Genomic DNA, 19,090 nt, shown 5'->3' with positions numbered 1-19,090 from the left:
ACTCAACTGCTTTTACATGCTCTCTGAACAAGTTACCATATTGTTTTCTCCATTTTGAATAGATATGAGTAGAGTAAAATAAACTTTTTAAACTTTGAAAATATAAATATTCTTATCCGGACTAGCAGTTGGGTTAAAAATGGCCAAAATTCTTTGATACTCCTCCCATCAACTGTGATGTACATTTCTCCTTCCAGTGAATCTGGGCAGATCATGGCTTTTTCAACAAATAGACTATTATGGAAGTGATGCTGTGCTACTCGCAGGCCTTATCCATAAGAAGACTGACAACTTTCACTTGAAGTTCTTGAAACCCAGTGCTACCATGTAGCCCATTTTAGCTACCTGCTAAAGAACCACACTGAGAAGGCCTGAGACCACAAGATCAGAGACAGGGATGTAGCTGACCCATCCCTCCCAAGACACCAGGCTTTGAGTGAAGACATCTTGAACCCTCCAGGCCACCCAGTGACCTGGTAAATACCGCTAAGTGGTACCAGTCAATCACATGAAGCAGAAGAATCTCCCTGTGAACTCAGCCCTACAAACAAATACATGACCTACAAAATCATGAGATATGATAAAAATATAAATAAAATTAATTAATTAAAATTTTAGAATAATAAAATCATTATTGTTTGAATCCTCATTTTAGGCATAGTTGGTTATTTAACAGTAGATAGTCACAATAGGGCTATGTGTTAATGTCACAGAATTTTTAGCAAAATTAAGCATTATATTCATTTAGTCCAAAGATTAATCCTTGATGAGAAAAACAGTCAAAATTTACAAAAGGAAATGTACTGACCTGATAACTGCATTTGTTGAAGCATCAGCATCTGAGGCATTTACCAATAAAACATCTGTTCCAGTTGGTGCATCTTCAGGAATTGTGGTGAAATACATTTTACTGGCAAAAGTGGGGACATTGTCATTAACGTCATCTACTATGACATTGATTGTTCCAGTTCCAGTCAGGGCAGGGAATCCTAGAAGGAAAAGGAAATCAAGTTTTTAATGCTCATAAATAACAAAGATAATAGCAAATTTAACAATAATTGGTTGTAGATAGTACTACCGAAGAGACTTTAGAAACAAGCTGAGGCTTGCTGGAGGGGAAGGAGGTGGGAGGGATGGGTTGACTGGTGATGGACATTGGGGAGGGTATGTGTTATGGTGAGCACTGTGAATTGTCTAATACTGATGAATCACATACCTGTGCCCCTCAACAAATAATACATTATATGTTAACTAAAAAAATAAATAAATAAACTTGCAACCTTTAAAAAAAATCTCAAAGTGAAATTTCTAAACATTACAAATGATGGAGTGGGTTTTAATTTTGTTATAAGAGAAGTGTCAAAAACTAATTATGTGCTATATGTTGGCTAACTGAACATAATAAAAATGATTAAGGTGTTTTAAAAAGAGAGAGAAGTATTTTCATTTATGAACTAGTATTTCAAATCTTTTCTGGTGATACTGCACAAAAAGAGTATGTCGACCTCTTATTCTATTTTAAAGGTGCTGATTCGGCAATGTAGAACACAACAATATCATTTAAACAACACAAAAGAGGCACTGCTGGTTTCTCTGAAATTCCATTAAAATAGCTCAGTCCAGATTTGGTGAATACCCATGGGCATTGAATAGCTGGCCAACTGACAAGGCAAGAAAATGAAATTCCTAGTTGTGACTATCAGTGTTAATATAAAAAATCTGGGTTTCTAAGTCTTTAGATCCCCTTTTCTGTACTAATATTTGTTTGTAAAGAAAAAAGATAAAGCTTCAAGTTATGTCTCAAAACCACAATCTTCCTCTTGCTGGAAATACCACTATGTCAATTAGCTGACCTAGAATTACTTTTGTTACATTTATTTACTATTTAATATAAATGTGAAACAATTCTTTGTTATTTCTTGTTCCAGTTTTGTTATCAGCATATAATGAAAAGCCAACATTTAACAAAACCTTGGTGTACATTGTCTGTACTATGCAAAAGTAAGAGACTCTTTGTGGTGAAGATCAGATGTTGTATTTGGTTAGATTCTGTGGGTTGTCCCACAACTAAAAGTCAAATCAACTGCCTTTAGATGCATTTTCAAAATCATTTTTCAAATTTTAATTTATCTAAATAGAAACAATAGATCTCTGTTTAACTGTGTTTATCTAAAATAAAGCCCTGAATACTCTCTTTTTCTGTTTAAAATGTTAAAACTTTTTCCCCATAAAAATATTTCTCCTTATGTGAAGTTTAAATTCTACTTATTTTTGGAACTCAACAGTTTTTTTAAAAAAACCATCCATTCATTTATTCGTTCATTTCTCTGTAAAATGTCTATGGTGTGAAATTTTATTCTCACAGAATGATGCTGCGATTCACAACTTTCTGTACTCTTTTTTCTAGTAATCTTGTGGTTAGCTGATATTTCCTTTCCTACTATTTAAACTTTTTCTATGTTCTTAGATTTTAAGTGCTAATGGCCCAATACCAAGCAGATTTTATGCTCAAATGTATAGGAACTAAAATCAGCAGACTAGAAAATTACGGACCCCAGTGGGTTTGGTGATCTGTTATTTTTGTGCTCTATACAAGGAAGCTCAGACTCTTTGTTAGGAGAAAATGTGCATGACCAGTTGAGCTGGGCACTGTAATGAAGCATGATCACTCGCAGAAACCTACACAATTAAATTTAGGCTACATGGTGATAATTACCACCATATATATCTTTCTCAGTAAGATATTTTATATTAAGCATTCCATTTACATCAACGTATTTTAATTTTTTCTTTAATTTTATTTATTTATTTGACAGACAGAGATCACAGGTAGGCAGAGAGGCAGGCAGAGAGAGGGGAAAGCAGGCTCCCCGCTAAGCAGAGAGCCCGATGCGGGGCTCGATCCCAGGACCCTGGGATCACCACCCGAGCCGAAGGCAGAGGCTTTAAAGATTTTATTTATTCATTTGACAGACAGAGATCACAAGTAGGCAGAGAAGCGGGCAGAGAGAGGAGGAAGCAGGCTCCCTGCTGAGCAGAGAGCCCGATGCGGGGCTCGATCCCAGGACTCTGGGATCATGACCCGAGCCGAAGGCAGAGGCTTTAACCCACTGAGCCACCCAGGCGCCCCTCGAAGGCAGAGGCTTTAACCCACTGAGCCACCCAGGCGCCCCACATCAACGTATTTTTAAATTCATGACTGCCAATGTTTTATCTTTTATTTCATTTTATTTTTTTTTTTTTTTTAAGAGAGAGAGAGTGCACACGTGGTAAGGGAAGGGCCGAGGGAGAGGAACACAGAGAATCTTAAGCAGGCTCCCCCCACAGAGCACAGAGCCCAATGCAGGGCTTGATCTCATGACCCCAAGATCATCACCTGAGCCAAAATCACGAGTCAGAAACTTAACTGACTAATTTCAGTCAGGCGTCATTTAAGTCTTACCTTTTAGATGTTTGATTTTCTGTTAAAGGAAAGAAAATTAGTCTTCACTATTGTTTATATGTATAATTAATTACAAACTTATGAAAATAATATAATTGTTTTTTTACTAGTCACTTAATATAAATAATGTTAAAATGGTGTCACAAATATTTCACACACAAAATAGATTTGGAAGTATTATAAACACTGGAGAAGCATATCAAAATAAGACTTTTTTAAAAATCTCACTTAACACATTAATAATGATTATATGAAATGCTTACTGAGTCCTTAGGTATGCAAGTACTGGTTTAAGGAGTTTACATAGATCATCTTGTCTAATCCTCATCAGATAGTACTTCCCTATTTCTGTTTTATGTTTAAATAAGCTGATGATTAGGTTAAGTGACTTTTTCAAGGCCCTAGCTATAGTGAGGAAGCTGGGATTTAATCCACGTGACTTAGATGTGAAGATGTTTGCCACTGGCAAAAAACTAGAAGGTGTTGCTAGTAGTTGGACAGGTGTCACTCAGTGGGATGTGCTGGGACTTTGGACAATCTGAGCCCAGAGAACAACACAAGACACAAGCTGGAGGAAAAGGTCCATCTGTGAGGGACCTTAGTTATTTGTCAGTTGACATTTCTGCAGCATTTGGAGAAAATAGTCTTGTCAGAGATTTTTAATTTCTCACAAGGGTCACGCTAAAGCTAACTAAATATCTCAGCAGTATTATTGATGGCCAGTGTTTGGCCTAAATCCTTATGTGTGTTTAATTACATGTAATTTGGTGAAATGGGAGTTAAATATCTGCATCACGTTAGTATCTCTTTCAAGGGTTACATTTAAAAAAATGTAACTAGAGGATATCGATGCTTTTATGAAGGTGAAAGAAGCTGTCATGGGAATTCAGGTGTGCATATTATGATGAACTGAGAGAGGGAATAACTAAATCAAGGTCTTAGAAGCAAAGGATAGAAGGAGATGGAGAGCTCTTTCATATCTTTTATTGACATTGAACTCTACTCCCTAAATTTTGGTCTCCTTATCTGTAAAATGGGGATAATAAGCATAGAACCTACCCCTAAGAAGTATTGAGGGAAATGTAATATGTATAATTAGCATAGTGACTGGCACATGGTTAAAATATACTCTTTATTATTCCTTATTCTTGTACTTGCTTTAGAAACAAGAAAAATGAAAAACTGACTTATAGAAGGTTCATTTTTATTTTTTTATTTATTTTTTTTTTAATATTTTATTTATTTATTTGATAGACAGAGATCTCAAGTAGGGGGAGAGATAGGCAGAGAGAGAGAGGAGGAAGCAGGCTCCCTGCTGCGCAGAGAGCCCGACATGGGGCTCGATCCCAGGACCCTGGGATCATGACCTGAGCCGAAGGCAGAGGCTTTAACACACTGAGCCACCCAGGTGCCCCTAGAAGGTTCATTTTTAAATCTTACAGATTTTCATATAATTCTCAGGATTTTTGTTCCCCAACAAAACTTCTGAGTCAGTTCTATAATAATATTATTTAGGAAAACAAATTTAAGTCATCCTTTCCTCTTAATGATTCCTTTGTAGTATAACAATATGAGACACTTAGCTCTCAAAACTTCCGTAGTTTTGCAGAGGACATGTTGCTTAGAAATTTAAAAATAAGAAATTTGATAATTTACAGTGAGAGTTTAAAGAAGACCTACATATTTCTGCTATATACATTGCTACCTAATCAACAATAAATACTTAAACTTGTTAAAAAATAACCCAGTAACTGCCAACCAAAGGTTTTATCTTTGGTATTCTAAAGTGTCTGATGACACACATATGGAAAACCACATAAAATGATGACTAACTCTTTTGGTCAGAGACATGTGATTTCTTCCTTTGTCTAAAAACTGCATAAATATTGTTACTGATGTATTTTCTGAATTAGTAAGCAAAAAGAGAAAAACATTGTTTACACAGGAAAAAATTCAGCAAGTTCAATCTCATTGTCTTCATACCAGAGAAGGTCTAATTTTCCAAAAGATTTTAAAAGCACACAGGTGACAACAGATGATTCTGGCTTGAAAGTAGCCCCATAGGTGGTTTAATTTGGTTAGTCTATGGGTTGTCCCACAACTAAAAGTCAGATCAACTGCCTTTAGATGCATTTTCAAAATCATTTTTCAAAGTTTATTTTCTCTAAAGAGAAACAATAGAGATCATATCAACATGGGGACTCTTCTCAAGTAAAGAATTATCCCAGTTCCCTTTTTCTCCCTTTAGTAGCTGCCACAACCCACTTGATAAGTATATGGGGTTCTCTTCCTATTTTCTTTATGAATTGATAGCATGAACCACAGTTTCTCCAGTGTTCTTCCTTTCTTGTTGCCCTAAAGGGTGTGCATGTAAGTCTTATCTACTTTCTTCAGTTTTACAAGGAAACCTTATAAACACATTGTTCTAAATGTCTAAGTTTTTTACCGAGATTTAACTAACCCTAAATTTGAATTCTGCCTCCAATATATTTTACTTTTGTTCTTGGGAATGGAGCCTACCACCATAAACCCAGATCCTGCCTCATTCTTGTCTACTGACAGTGTGAGCTCTGGAAGTCCCTGCCTTTCAATTTTAAGCAGGAAGATGAAATCAAAAGAGAAATATAGAATCCCCTCTGATTTCAAAGAAGTTTCATTTTTACATCACTCATCTCAGATGAAAGACACAAGTTCCCCAGTCATTGGCTCAAACAAATCTTAGCACGTCCTCTTATCTGCTAATTGAATGATAAAGTCATGTTTTCATTGTTGCTTTTCTGTGTTTGCTTATTTTTATACTCTACCTCTTAACTGTGTGAATAAGTGGTCTAGGGTCCTTATGTTCCTGTTTCCTAACATCTTTTTGTTATATCCTTTGGGAAGTGCTGCACAATGTTTACTATTACTTTATCTTTAGCCCAGAATTTTCTGTTGACTCCCTGCTGATACATGCAACTGACTACTTGTTGTTTCCTCTTGCAAGTTGCCAAAAAAACTTCAATATTAGCCTATCAAAAACTGAAATATCAATTATTCTGTATAAATTAGTCCATATTTTTTACCTATAAAAGGAAATATAAATGTATATATACATATATTTGTACATAGATATTATTGAACACTTACTTGAAATTAGATATATACAGTATATATTAATCCATATATATATGTGTGTATATATGTATATATGGACCTTTCATATGTATTAATCATTTAATATACAGATTCCATGAAGTAGGTATTGTTTAATTTTTTATGAAAAATTAGACTCAAAGAATTTAAGCAGTTTATTTACTTTCAGCCACAGTGGAAAGAGAAAACCAATTTTGAATTCTTAAAAAAATACATTTTTTTTAGTTCATTGAGCTCAGATAAAACTATGCCATTCTTATTTCAGATGTTTTACTCTATATTACTATTGCTATCGATGTACTTCTGCCATATCCTCTATTAAGTTATAAGCTAATTGAGAGAAGGAATAAATTTATTTACTTCATCTTTACATAAACCTATAATGCATCCGTTAGGCCATGGCCTTGTTCTGTAGTGTTATTCCTTTGATTCTTTATATGAAAATCTGGTCTAGTAACTGGCTGTAAGTTCAACGACCTGAATACTTCTAGAAATGTCCATCTGGGTGTATAGGCCTTAGCCTAAGGCTGGGGTCAGAGAACAAGACGGCAGACAAAGGTCAAAGTTTTGGAGATAGTCTACTACTTATAAACAGAGGGTCCCAATTAATCCTGAGTCCCAGGAGAAGAATCCAAATACCAGGGGCCAATGTTTAGTTTGAATAGATCTGATAATGATGAATTATTTAGGCAGTGGTGTAATAGGGCAAGATTTTTCAATTTCATCTGGGATTGATTTATGAAAAACAGATGCAATCAAAAAGAAGAGGCAAGATGTAATGACACAGACTCCTGGTAGCTGATGGGGCGGCGGGGTGGGGTGTGGGCAATGAAAAGGTTGAAAATACAAATGGGATAAAAAGTTAAGTTCTCAGAAATTTTTAACTGTAGAGGCTAGGAGAGATGCAGTGGTCATTTGAAATAAAATTATAAGTCAGAAGATAAAGGGAACTTCAAATTTCATTTTGTAAAATTTTATGTATATTGTATAGATACACATTCTTCAGTATCCATACATATATGTCTATGTACATTTATGTATAAATGTAAAGTAGACATGAGTAATTTGATAGAAACCTGGAATTTTTAGAGCAAATAGCAAATAATGCACGTGATTTTGAAAAGCATTTTAAGGCATTTTTTAAAAATATGTGAAAGTAAATCGCACACACAGAGAAAGAATGTTCACAGCTTAATCTTCTGATAACCCATGCTGTTGTGGATAGTTCCATGCTTTGTCTGAGTCATATTCTCTATTTTTGAATTTGGGAAATTATTAAGTAAATTAAGTAAGTTTTAAGCCTTTTAACACCAGTGGCTTAATAAGCTCAAATATATCAAGATAAAGTTCAAGATGATTTATAATAAGATTTTGAAAAGAAAAAAGTTTCAGGCAACTGCTCTATCAGAAAATACATCTTTAGTATGAAACTAAATGAGCAATTAAGTTCAAACTGCAGGCAGATTACATTTTTTTATGTTAGTCCTTATAAATGAAAGATACTTTCATGAAACACGAAAAACTATTCTGCAGAAATTAAATTTTTGCCTAACTGAAATCTGTTGCTTTGCAACAAAGCCTATTTCATTCTTGACATCAAACGTTTGGTGAATGGGCCCTCTGACTGGGCGTGTGTTTGTTTTAGTAAAGTATTAGCTTTTTTTTTCCTTTCCCATGAAGTAAACAGTTTTCTCACAGTTTGTAAGCCACCTACTAAAAAATGTTCTGAATTTCAGCCATTCTTTATTAACATTGGAACTTACATGGTTAGATTTAAATTTGAACTCAGCAAATGTATAAAGCAAGTAAGTATGGAACATTTAAATATGACTGGAAGTTTAATATTTTTGAAATTACATTTTATAATGTAATTTATTACTGTTAATTCTACAAATATATTTTATCAATTATATATGTGTGTGTGTGTATGTGTGTGTGTGTGTGTGTGTGTGTGTGTATTTAGATAACACCTGATTTTTAACTTATCTCTGCAGGAATCTTTATCAAAAACACTGTATTTCCTTGATAAATTCTTATACTAAATAGAGGTGTCAAGTAAAACTAAAGCAACTATTTAATAATGATATGAAAATGACATGGAAAAATTGTACAACCATGTGAATATACTTAATGATGCCAAAATGTACACTTAAAATAATTAAATAGTAATTATGTTATATATATTTTGCCATAACTTAAAAATTTTATAAAGTAATAAAAATGTTAATAAAATAGTTTATCCTGCATGAAGAGTAGGTTTTGCAGAATTACTTTTTAGAGGATATTAAAAAAAATTCTCAAAAAAAAAAGGTCAACACCTGTTGAAACTCGGAAACACCAAAGGCTGCCTTCAAATGCTAAACACAACCTTCCTTCTGCTACTTATTGAAAATATTGAATTATATATTTATGAAATAATTATCAAAATAGGCTACAAAATGATTATGTTTTAACAGGATAAAATTAAAAGACTATTGAAAAGAAAAACTAACAATGAGACCAAGTTAGTTTTTACAATACTTTGTGTTTATCTTTAAAGTTATACAAACATTTTTCTAATATTGCAAATAATTTATTTCCATTTAAACATTGGGTCCCTTGTCTACTTATATTTATGGCTTATATGAGTAAATAAAATGTAGACTGAAATTATTTTATCAAATTTAATTCTATGCAACATATGAAAATTCTAGCTCTTATTTAACAGAATTTTGGAGGTTAAATCATCTGGTTTTGTATTTGTAACCTATGGATATATAAATGAAATTCTACATGGGAAGAATTTTTCCTATTAAAGAGTAGCTGATTTAAAGAAAATTATGTAAATAAATAATTTATAATAATACTATGTCACTAACAGATATGGTATAAATTCTTACTGGAAATAAGAGGAAGTAAAATAGCCATGAGTTATCAACCTTGGAAGTAAAATTCTCACCTAGGACAAAGATTTTGTTAAAGTAACCTTATTTGGCCCAGGATGGAGTCATTCATGCTGAGCCTCCCATCAACAAACCAGAACTTAACTAAGTTTCTGTTTGTGGGTTCTCCCAAGAAACAGAGGCCTAGGTCAACCAACCAGCACTTGCCTCTTCAGCACAAATTGCCTCAACTGACTTCACGTCTTCCTTATACTCCATATAGGGAAAATAACCTTGTTCTTATCAGTCAGCAAATGCCCACTATAATGTCCTTGCTCCTGCTCACCTAGTCGATATGAGTCTCTTGCCTTGTACAGCTCTGTGAAGCTTCCTTCTATTAGATTAGGTACTGTTTGATTCATGAATTGCTGAATCAAAGCTTACTAGATCAGTAAACTGTTTGTGGAAAGATTTTCTTTCAATAACCCAGGTGGAAATAACCAAAACTGCCTTAGACTCAAATATAGAAGAAAGTTAATGTAATTCATTTTTAGTAATTGAAGATAATCCTGGTTCTGTCTGCTTTATGGAATCACTGGTGCCTTATGGACAGTTTTCAACCAATTTTCATTATTAAAAATGTTCATTGTAACAGACAAGGCAAACTCTTCTCTAACATTTTCCCACAAATGATGCTGACAAAATGCCATCTTTCTGGAACATTTAAAAAACAACTATCTTCAGATGTAATATGTCATATTCCACATTTCTGACCTCTCTTTTGATTATAGAGCAATTTGTAATGCAATGACTGTCTCAACTAAACAACGTGACAGATAGCATTAATTCAAATGTCATCATATCTTCACCAAGAAAATAAAGCATGGTGATTAGCCCTTTTAGCTTTCAGAATCAACTTTCGCAAAAGCATCGTGTTTCCCCTCCATTAAAAAGTAATTTTCTATCCTTGCATAAGAATGAAGTTTAGTCCTTCTTTCAGTCAGATGATAAATGCCCTTAATTAGAAATGCTAATAACTGAACTTTTCCCCTCGGACCTATTAGTTATGCTGACACATAGATGCTTCGTAACTAAACTTTTTGGCCAAATCTATATCCACAATATCTCTGTATCTCTTTTATATATTAGACTAAGAACAGATGAAGAATAATGTATTTAATTTGTGTCTGATTAATTTCCCACCCCCAAATTAAATGCAAACATGCACAACTGACTCATTGTATGTGTACGTGTATATCATAGATATTATATATTCTTAGTAAAATATATAACATTTGTTTTGCACTTTAGAAAACCTTTAGATACACATTTCCTGATTTGATGAGACTATCAATCCTTTGATTTCAAATTTATGAATATTCTTATTTTGCAAGCTGTTTTAATGGCTGAAAACCACAAGTTTTGTTAATAAGTGAATTTTTAATATTAAAATAACATTTAATTAAAAGAGAAGAAATTCTTATGAACATGGTCCATACAAAACAGATAACAAGTAAATAAGCTAATATGTGGGAAGCAATGAGTAATGGACTAGAAATGTTCTCCCTGCCCAGGTTTATCAGTTTTGAATCCTGTTTTCACTGAAAAACAGCTGGTAACAGGTAAACCAAGTTGCTTACCTTCTCTGATACTCAGGGCTTTTGTTTTTCTTTTAATTCTTATATTGGGAAAACAGTATCTAATTTACAGGGCTGGTAAGAGATTAAATGAGACGATATTGTACAAATTCTGGCACATACAAGCACTCAGTACGCACAGAACGGATAGCACCTAAAGTTTACGACTTTCCATGTTGTCTCTACCCCAGTGTTTCCCTAAGAACTAAACTTCTGAATCTATCTACCTGATATCTCCACTGTTTATCTCATATCAAAAATATACTATATCCAAAAAATAGTTCTTGATAATTTATGCTAAAATTCTTCTCTCTGCCCATCTCCAAATCTCCAAGGCAAATATTCTAGGACTCCTGTTGGACTTCTCTTATCCTTATTTCCCACACCTCCAATCTTATTTTCAAGTACCACTGGCTCAATCTTTCTTTCTTTTTTTTTTTTTTTAAGATTTTATTTATTTATTTGACAGAGAAAGACATAGCGAGAGAGGGAACACAAGCCAGGGGAGCGGGAGAGGGAGAAGCAGGGAGCCCAACATGGGGCTGGATCCCAGGACCCTGGGATCATGACTTGAGCCAAAGGCAGATGCTTAGCGACTGAGCCGCCCAGGCACACCCCCCTGCAACTGGCTCAATCTTTAAAATGGATAAGATATTTCATTCCTTCATCCCACCTCCACATTGCCACCTAATTTCAAACACTATTGTCTCTCTCAAGGATTGTCGTCATGGTCTCTACTTTTGCTCTTGTTCTTCAGCACCACACTACTACAAAGCCAGTTCTCTTCTCCACAAAGCCAGATCTTTCCAAAGTCCCCCATCACTCCCTGTTCAAAACCCTAATAAGGCTTCACCCCTCTTTTTGAACAAAATTAAAGTTCTTTATCCTGCCCTAAAATGTTCATGTGATCTACCTACCTCATCCTCCCAGCCTTTCTCTTTTTCACTCCAGTCCAGCCATCCAGGACCTTCTGCTGTTCCTTGGGTGTGGTCAGCTGATCCCTGTCTCAGGGCTAGTTCATCTGCAAGCAACATGATTTCCCTAGATCTTCCATTTCACTTTCCTGACTATACAACCAAAAATAGTACCTCCAGTTCCTCACTCTTTGGCCATTTAACCTGCTCTATTTAACTTCATAGCATCTCATATTACATTTTGTTTTTTGTCTATCTTTGAGAACAGAAATCTTCACTTTTCACCATTGTATTTCCAGTAGTTAGAAGAGCTGGAAGAGACTGCTGCACAAATATTTTCTGACAAAATAATATCAAGATACTTGTTACACATTAATTGTAGTCCATAAAAGCTTAAGTGTCCCATCAACTGTACTCAGAATTCACTTATAAGGTCTATTAAATCAGCCTCATGGTTTGATTTTAATAAATGCAAAATGACAACTGTCAGGGATAATTGGTAGTATTATCATCTTCTGCCTAGAAAGCCTAACGAATTTTTTCTCGTATCTTCTCCTACTTAGCAATTTAATTTGAACAATGGCTAAATTTAAGCCTATTTTCAAAAGATCAATATTGAAATTACTGATTCTAAGTTATCTGACTTCACTTAAACATATATTGAAACATTAATTTATTTGGAAAAAAAACAACAGTTAAACATTTTATTCATTAGGAGGATACAGTGAACAGCATATGAGAAGCTTTCTTAAAATAGTGTTTTTGGAAATCTATGTTATGCAGGGAGTCAGTAGGTCCTGCTTCATATACACAGTAGATGTAAGCAAGAACTCAGTTGAAAGGCAGAAATCCTTGATACTGTTCTTGACTCTGTCACTCTTAGTCTTCAAGTTCTGGCAAACTGCCTATTTTTCCAGGCCTCAATTTTCTTATCTCAAATATAAAGAAAAGGGACTGACTCATCTCCAAGAAGTCTTTTGGTTATAAAATTATCATTTTAGGTTAGGTTTCTCTAATCTGGAAGCTTTTCATAGGCAGTTCTCTTTCAAAATCCTTCCATATTACACACTGAATTGTAACTAACATCCCCCTATTGTCATATCGCCTTGTTTTACTGACTTCTCACACACTAATGCAGTTCCCTGAAAGAGTAGTGGCAGATATTAATGATTCACAGATTCAAAATTTACAGGTGAAGGCAGAAGATCATCTTGAATTAAATATGTATATATATTTGAGATTATATATTTGATATATACTTATATTTTTAGATATATATGTGTGTGTATAGATAGAGATATAGATACAGATATAGATATAGATATAGATATCTATCTCAAAGAGACCTGGAAAAATTACTTGCATAAATGCATATCTATTGGGATGGTTTATCTGAACACCAAAATTTCCATAACAAAACTCAAAACAAGTGAACTTTTTCATATTACATTTACGTGAAGAGTCATAGGCTTTTATTATTAAGCCATGTGAAGCTAAATACCATATGTGTATATGTGTATATACCGTATGTGTATATACCATATAGTTTTTGTAGCTAAAAAGGTGCTTTAAGTATTTGAGAGATACGGAAGGTTCACCCTTTCTTGTTTTGGGAAGCCCACATACAAAAGAATTGCCAAATGGTAACACTTCAAAAGCACATAGTTTCTTCTTATGCAGATTTTGAATTAGTGAATCAAATTAAGAAAAGGTAGGTGGCATAGTGCAGGGTAGGACAAGTCCAACCTAGAAACATCTGACAGATAACAGAATTGAATAAGATCCAGAAGGTTCAGGGGAAAGTCATGAGAACATAGTTCAAACAGTATTTTAACTATTTGAAACTGAATTAAAGCCATAAAATGCTTCAGTGGGTCCTTACATGACTGCAATTTATCACATCACACTAAACACTCCAGAGCCTTAAACACTTGTGCTGTTTTTCAAAGAAGAGGTCAATTTGAATGACCACAGCCAATGTAGCAAAAACTTCTGGAATTTCAGCCATGAGTTTAAAAAGACTGATGCTTTTCCTTTTGGTAGGCCCTTTGAAAAATCTGCAAGCAATAAATATACAAGAATAAACTAAAAATATGGTGAATAAGCATGAAATAACAGTTGCATGTTAAAATAACAGAATGGTGATTGCTTACTAATTATCATCAGTTTTTACTCATTAAATTAGTTTTTCATTCACCAAATTTTATTAAGTACTTTATGTCACAGGTTCTGTTCTGGGTGGTTCTGGCAATTCATTTCTTAACATGACTGAGGAAATTTCCATTCTACTGGAAGAAGGATAACTATTGATGGGGTAAACAAAATGCACATACTCATGTATCATATATAAGCATATAGTTTCAGACAATAATTAATGTTAAGACAAAATCACAACAAGGTTAAGTGATAGTGACACTGGAGAAAGGGAATTATATTAGATTGGTGATCAGATAAATTGTTTCTGAAAAGTTGACATCTCACCTAGATGTAACAACAAAATGACCAAGATATGAATGTACCTGACCTTAAAAAAAAAAAAAAAAAGCTAGCTTAGAATAGAACACTACAGATAAAGAGAAGTACATGTGCACAGAGGAAAGGCAGGACATGGTTGGCATTTTTAATAAATTAAAAGAGGTCAGATTAACTGGCATTAAATTTACAATAAAGGTTTGACAAGAACTCTCCAGAAGCAAGTCACCAGACTGGTAGCATTTGCTGATTTCTATGTGGCAAATATTCCCCACAGGCTGATTTCAACCCATCAGCATGACAACACTGAATGCAGAGTTGGGAGGTGACCATGGCTGAGTCTGCCCAGGGCTGAGCGCCTGATGAAGGCAGCAGTGGGTCGGGAAGAATGAGGTCAGATAGGTGGACAAACGCCAGGTCATTTAATGCCATGGGTCAACGATGAGAAATTCAGGCTTTATTCTTAGAAACCACTGAAGGGTTTTTAAGCAAGCGATGGGGCATGATGATCTAATTTATAGTTTCAAAGTTCATGAGCTGCTTGTTAGGGAATGTACTTTGGGGAGGAAAGTTAGGCAGTTAGGGAGCTATTATACTAGCCCTGGCTTAGACCAAAGTGGTGGTAATGGACAGGAAGAAAAGTGGATAAATTTAGGACATTTTTGGATAATTTTAGGGCAGAGTCTACTTGTCAATGGACTTGCTCAGTGTGAGATAGAGAGAAAGAGGTACAAGGAATGATAACAACAATTGGGAAACTGGATACGGAGCAATTTATGGAGGGTAGAGAGATGGTCAGAATCAAAAAGCTTTATTTGACTTTACTGGGCTTGCAATGTCCAGCAAATGTCCAGCAAACATGCTGACTAATAGTAAACTCTAAAGTAAGTCATTCTCTTATTTATTTCTGCCAATAAGCTTTTCGTGTAGAAATTAGCACATTCATTTTATTGATAGGAACACAAAGATAAACTTATGCAAGCTTACATAGCTAGGAGATGGCAGAGATGAGATTTGAACCCCAGTTTAACTACAAAACTATCGATTTACCTTAGGATATACTTCCGTTTTGCAAATTAATTCTCTGACTTAACGTTTTAAGTATATTGCTCTAGGTTCCCTGATAATTCTGTGAAACTTGCTATATATATTAAAATCATATTATTTTATTTATTGAACATGTATGAAGGAAAACTCTTCTAAGGAAGGCTACTTGGAATAAAATGCCAAACCATGTGAAGGGCACTAACTGCTGTAGAGCTAGCTGCTGTCTTAGAAGGAACCACATAGTGATGGGTTCTCTGTAAGGGCTTTCATCACTGTGAGGAGGAAAAATTGAAATTTTAGCTCCAAGAAGTTTGAAATTTTAGTTTCAAAAAGTTGAAATTTTAGCTTCAAAAAGTTTGTACTTGACAGGAACCTGGGTGGCTCAATTGGTCAAGCATCTATCTTCAGCTCAGGTCATGATCTCAGGGTCCTGGGATGGAGCCCCACATGGGCTCCCTCCTCAGCAGGGCATCAGCTTCTCCTTCTGCCTCTGCCTCTCCTCTCTGCTTACACTCTCTCTCTCTCAAACATATTAATAAAATCTTTAAAAAAAAAAGTACTTGGCACAGTACGTATTTCTGGAAAAAAAATAACAGGAAGGAATACAGAATGAAGGGGGATATTTACATTTTTAATTATAGTTAAAATTATATTATATATATAGTTTAATTATATATATAGTTTAATTATAGTTAAATACAATATTATTTTATTAAGTTATAGTCTTAACCCATTCAACTACCATTTAATAATTTAATCCTATAGGAAAAAATGAGGTAAAATTATTACACTCTGTTCTGGTTTTGTTATTTAGCAATGTAACCTTCAGCTCCACGATAGTGTGGTTGTAGCTCATTTTAAGCAGCAGACAGGAGTAGTTAGAGAGTTTCCAGATGTACTACTTTATAACTGTGCTGTCAGTAAATAAAAATATAATGGGAGTGGAATGCTAATATTTTCTCCAAAAAAATATTCAAAGATTTAAAGGTTTGCTGATAAAAATAAATAAATAAAAATGAATAAATAAACCCTGCTTATTCAATTATTGCCATATTGCCAAAGTTGACCCATCTTTGGGTTGCCATCAGGTAAGAATTTTTAAAAAGCAAAGGAAAAATGATTTGTGACCTAGAATAAAACTGTCAAACTTTTTTTCTTATTCAGAATACCTTGATATTTTCCTGGTCCTTAGAACGCTGCAAATTTGAGAAAAACATGGCATCTGGGATCTAAAATCTGCCATATTTTTCCGAATTTTCTCATGTCACCTACCAATTTGACTTTTATTTTTTTATTTTTTTTTATTTTTTTTTTCCAATTTGACTTTTAAATCAAAGCAGTGAATCTGTATTTTAAATCCTGTGTCAGAAACTTCATTGTTGGAATACACAATTAAATGGCAGATTCTGAAGCCTGGTATCTCAAACTCACATTCTTCCATAAAAGTGGTTTATTTGTGATACCCAAAGTATGCGAATGAATAGAACATAAAATCATAGTCACATATGAGCTTTAATGACTTTAAAATAATTTAGTCCTTTCCTATACAATTTCTGATTTGTTTTCTACATAATCTATATTAAGTGATCTTCAGATACCTAACTGAATACTTCTCCATTAGCCTCAGACACATCAGTCCATTGCAGGGCAGCTCAAAAAAAATATAGGGGGATGGGGGAAAGCACGCTCATAAAAAAAAAATCTATGGTTAGGGACAAAGTTCAATCAATTCTCTAATTTCTAGGGATGCCAAAACACTGGATCTCATGTGTGGCTCTCATCGTGCTCCCTAGCACCATATTTAAGGGTCTGAATGACAAAATTTCAAATAACTTAATTTTACTGATAATCTGAATCTCTGTAATTCATAACTCTGTATTTTAGTATTGGGCAGAATCAATGCACACCTGGTCTTCACATTTCTCATTTAATAGCAATAATCCTTCATAGAAATTAGAGTTATACTTCTATTATTTGTCTTTACATTAAGAATCCTAGGTCCCTATCTTTCCTCAGGCTCAAGGCTCCTGGCACCAGGAACTCACATAGTCTGCCTCCCTGGAACCAGCTTGATTTCTGCACAGTCTGCACATTTAGAACAATGTTCTTTTGTATCTCCTCCTCGTGAAAGTTCCTCCTAACAGGGTCATTTGCCCATGTCTATTAGAAGAAAACAATTTTAGCTCTATCATTTCAGGTTTTCTTTTTCTTTTTTCTTTTCTTTCTCTCTTTCTTTCTTTCTTTCTTTTTTTTTTCTCCCCTAATGAAATGTCTCTTCCATATTGTCATTTTGGTGGAGAAACAGCATTACAAGTAGTGGTTAAGTTTGCTGCTCAGTCCACAAAATCCTCCTTGACTATGATTTGGCTGAACTACAGTTTTAAAATCTGTGGTCTCCTTGAATGGTGAAACACTTACTATATAATATAGTCTTTGGAAGCTTGAAAAGAAGTCTCTGCTACAAACAAAAAACTTTCTAAAGTAGTAAAGTATAAAATGAACCTTAATGTGAACTGCAATTTCTAAAAAATGTTTTTTAAACTAATGCATCCATACATCTTTTAATAAGAATAATTATGTAGTAAGGGACAAGGCAAATATTTCTAAGAACTTTAAAATACTTAAAGTGTATGAATTACAATTCTTATTAAAATCATCATCTACACACTATGATAGACATATTTAGTGATTTAACATATGTTGTATTAATCAAACCTTATAATAGACTACTTTATAGTTAATTATCCCCATGTTACTGAAGAAGGCACAGAGACTGAGAAGGATGATCCATCTTGCCTGAATCACAAAGAAAATTATGACAGAACCAGAATTCAAACAGAGTTAAATTCAAATTAAAAGCTTTTATCATTATGGGGCGCCTGGGTGGCTCAGTGGGTTGAGCCTCTGCCTTCGGCTCGGGTCATGATCTCAGGGTCCTGGGATCGAGTCCCGCATTGGGCTTTCTGCTCAGCGGAGAGCCTGCTTCCTCCTCTCTCTCTCTCTCTGCCTGCCTCTCTGCCTACTTGTGATCTCTCTCTGTCAAATAAAATCTTTAAAAAAGAAAAAAAAAAAGCTTTTATCATTATATCAGATAGATGATTACTGGGCTTGCTTAGCAAATAAAATAATTTTGGAAATTGATATTACTTTTTTCAAATTTTACTTTATCTACACACTAGAAACACAGTGTACTCTGAACTTGAAAGTCAGTTACATTGACTGAGGTCTGAACCATACTCTGGCACAAAGCTGTGTAATCCTGAGCAAATTATTTTTTTAAAGATTTTATTTATTTATTTGTCAAAGAGAGAGAGAAGCAGAGGGAGAGGCAGATTCCCCGCTGAGCAAAGAGCCTGACGTGGGACTCTATCCCCAGACCCTGGGATCATGACCTAAGCCCAAGGCAGACACTTAACTGACTGACCACCCAGGCACCCCCTTAACAAATTAGTTAACCACTGAGATTGGGTTTACTCTAAATAAACTCAAAATAACACATTAAGTCTTTGAGATGATAAAGAAAAGTGATGTGTAGAAATGAGTTAATGTTTATAAAAGCTGATATACTGCATGACATAGATGGCC

General features: G+C 34.4%; 1 protein-coding gene across 2 annotated transcripts in view; it reads right to left on the bottom strand.

Moving 5' to 3' along the window:
• The window catches only part of FAT4 (FAT atypical cadherin 4), a gene marked incomplete at its 5' end in the record, with an annotated part of 180,880 nt that overhangs the window by 54,679 nt on the left and 107,111 nt on the right, over positions 1-19,090 (bottom strand). For both annotated transcript variants that reach the window (XM_080796396.1, XM_080796397.1), the window contains one exon: positions 809-989. In XM_080796396.1, coding sequence (XP_080652522.1) covers positions 809-989 — 181 coding nt within the window. The remainder of the gene's footprint in view (positions 1-808; positions 990-19,090) is intronic.

The sequence above is a fragment of the Martes martes genome (assembly GCF_963455335.1).
Source record: "Martes martes genome assembly, chromosome: 2".
Classification (NCBI taxonomy): Eukaryota; Metazoa; Chordata; class Mammalia; order Carnivora; family Mustelidae; genus Martes; species Martes martes.
This window is presented reverse-complemented; position numbering and strand designations above follow the sequence as displayed.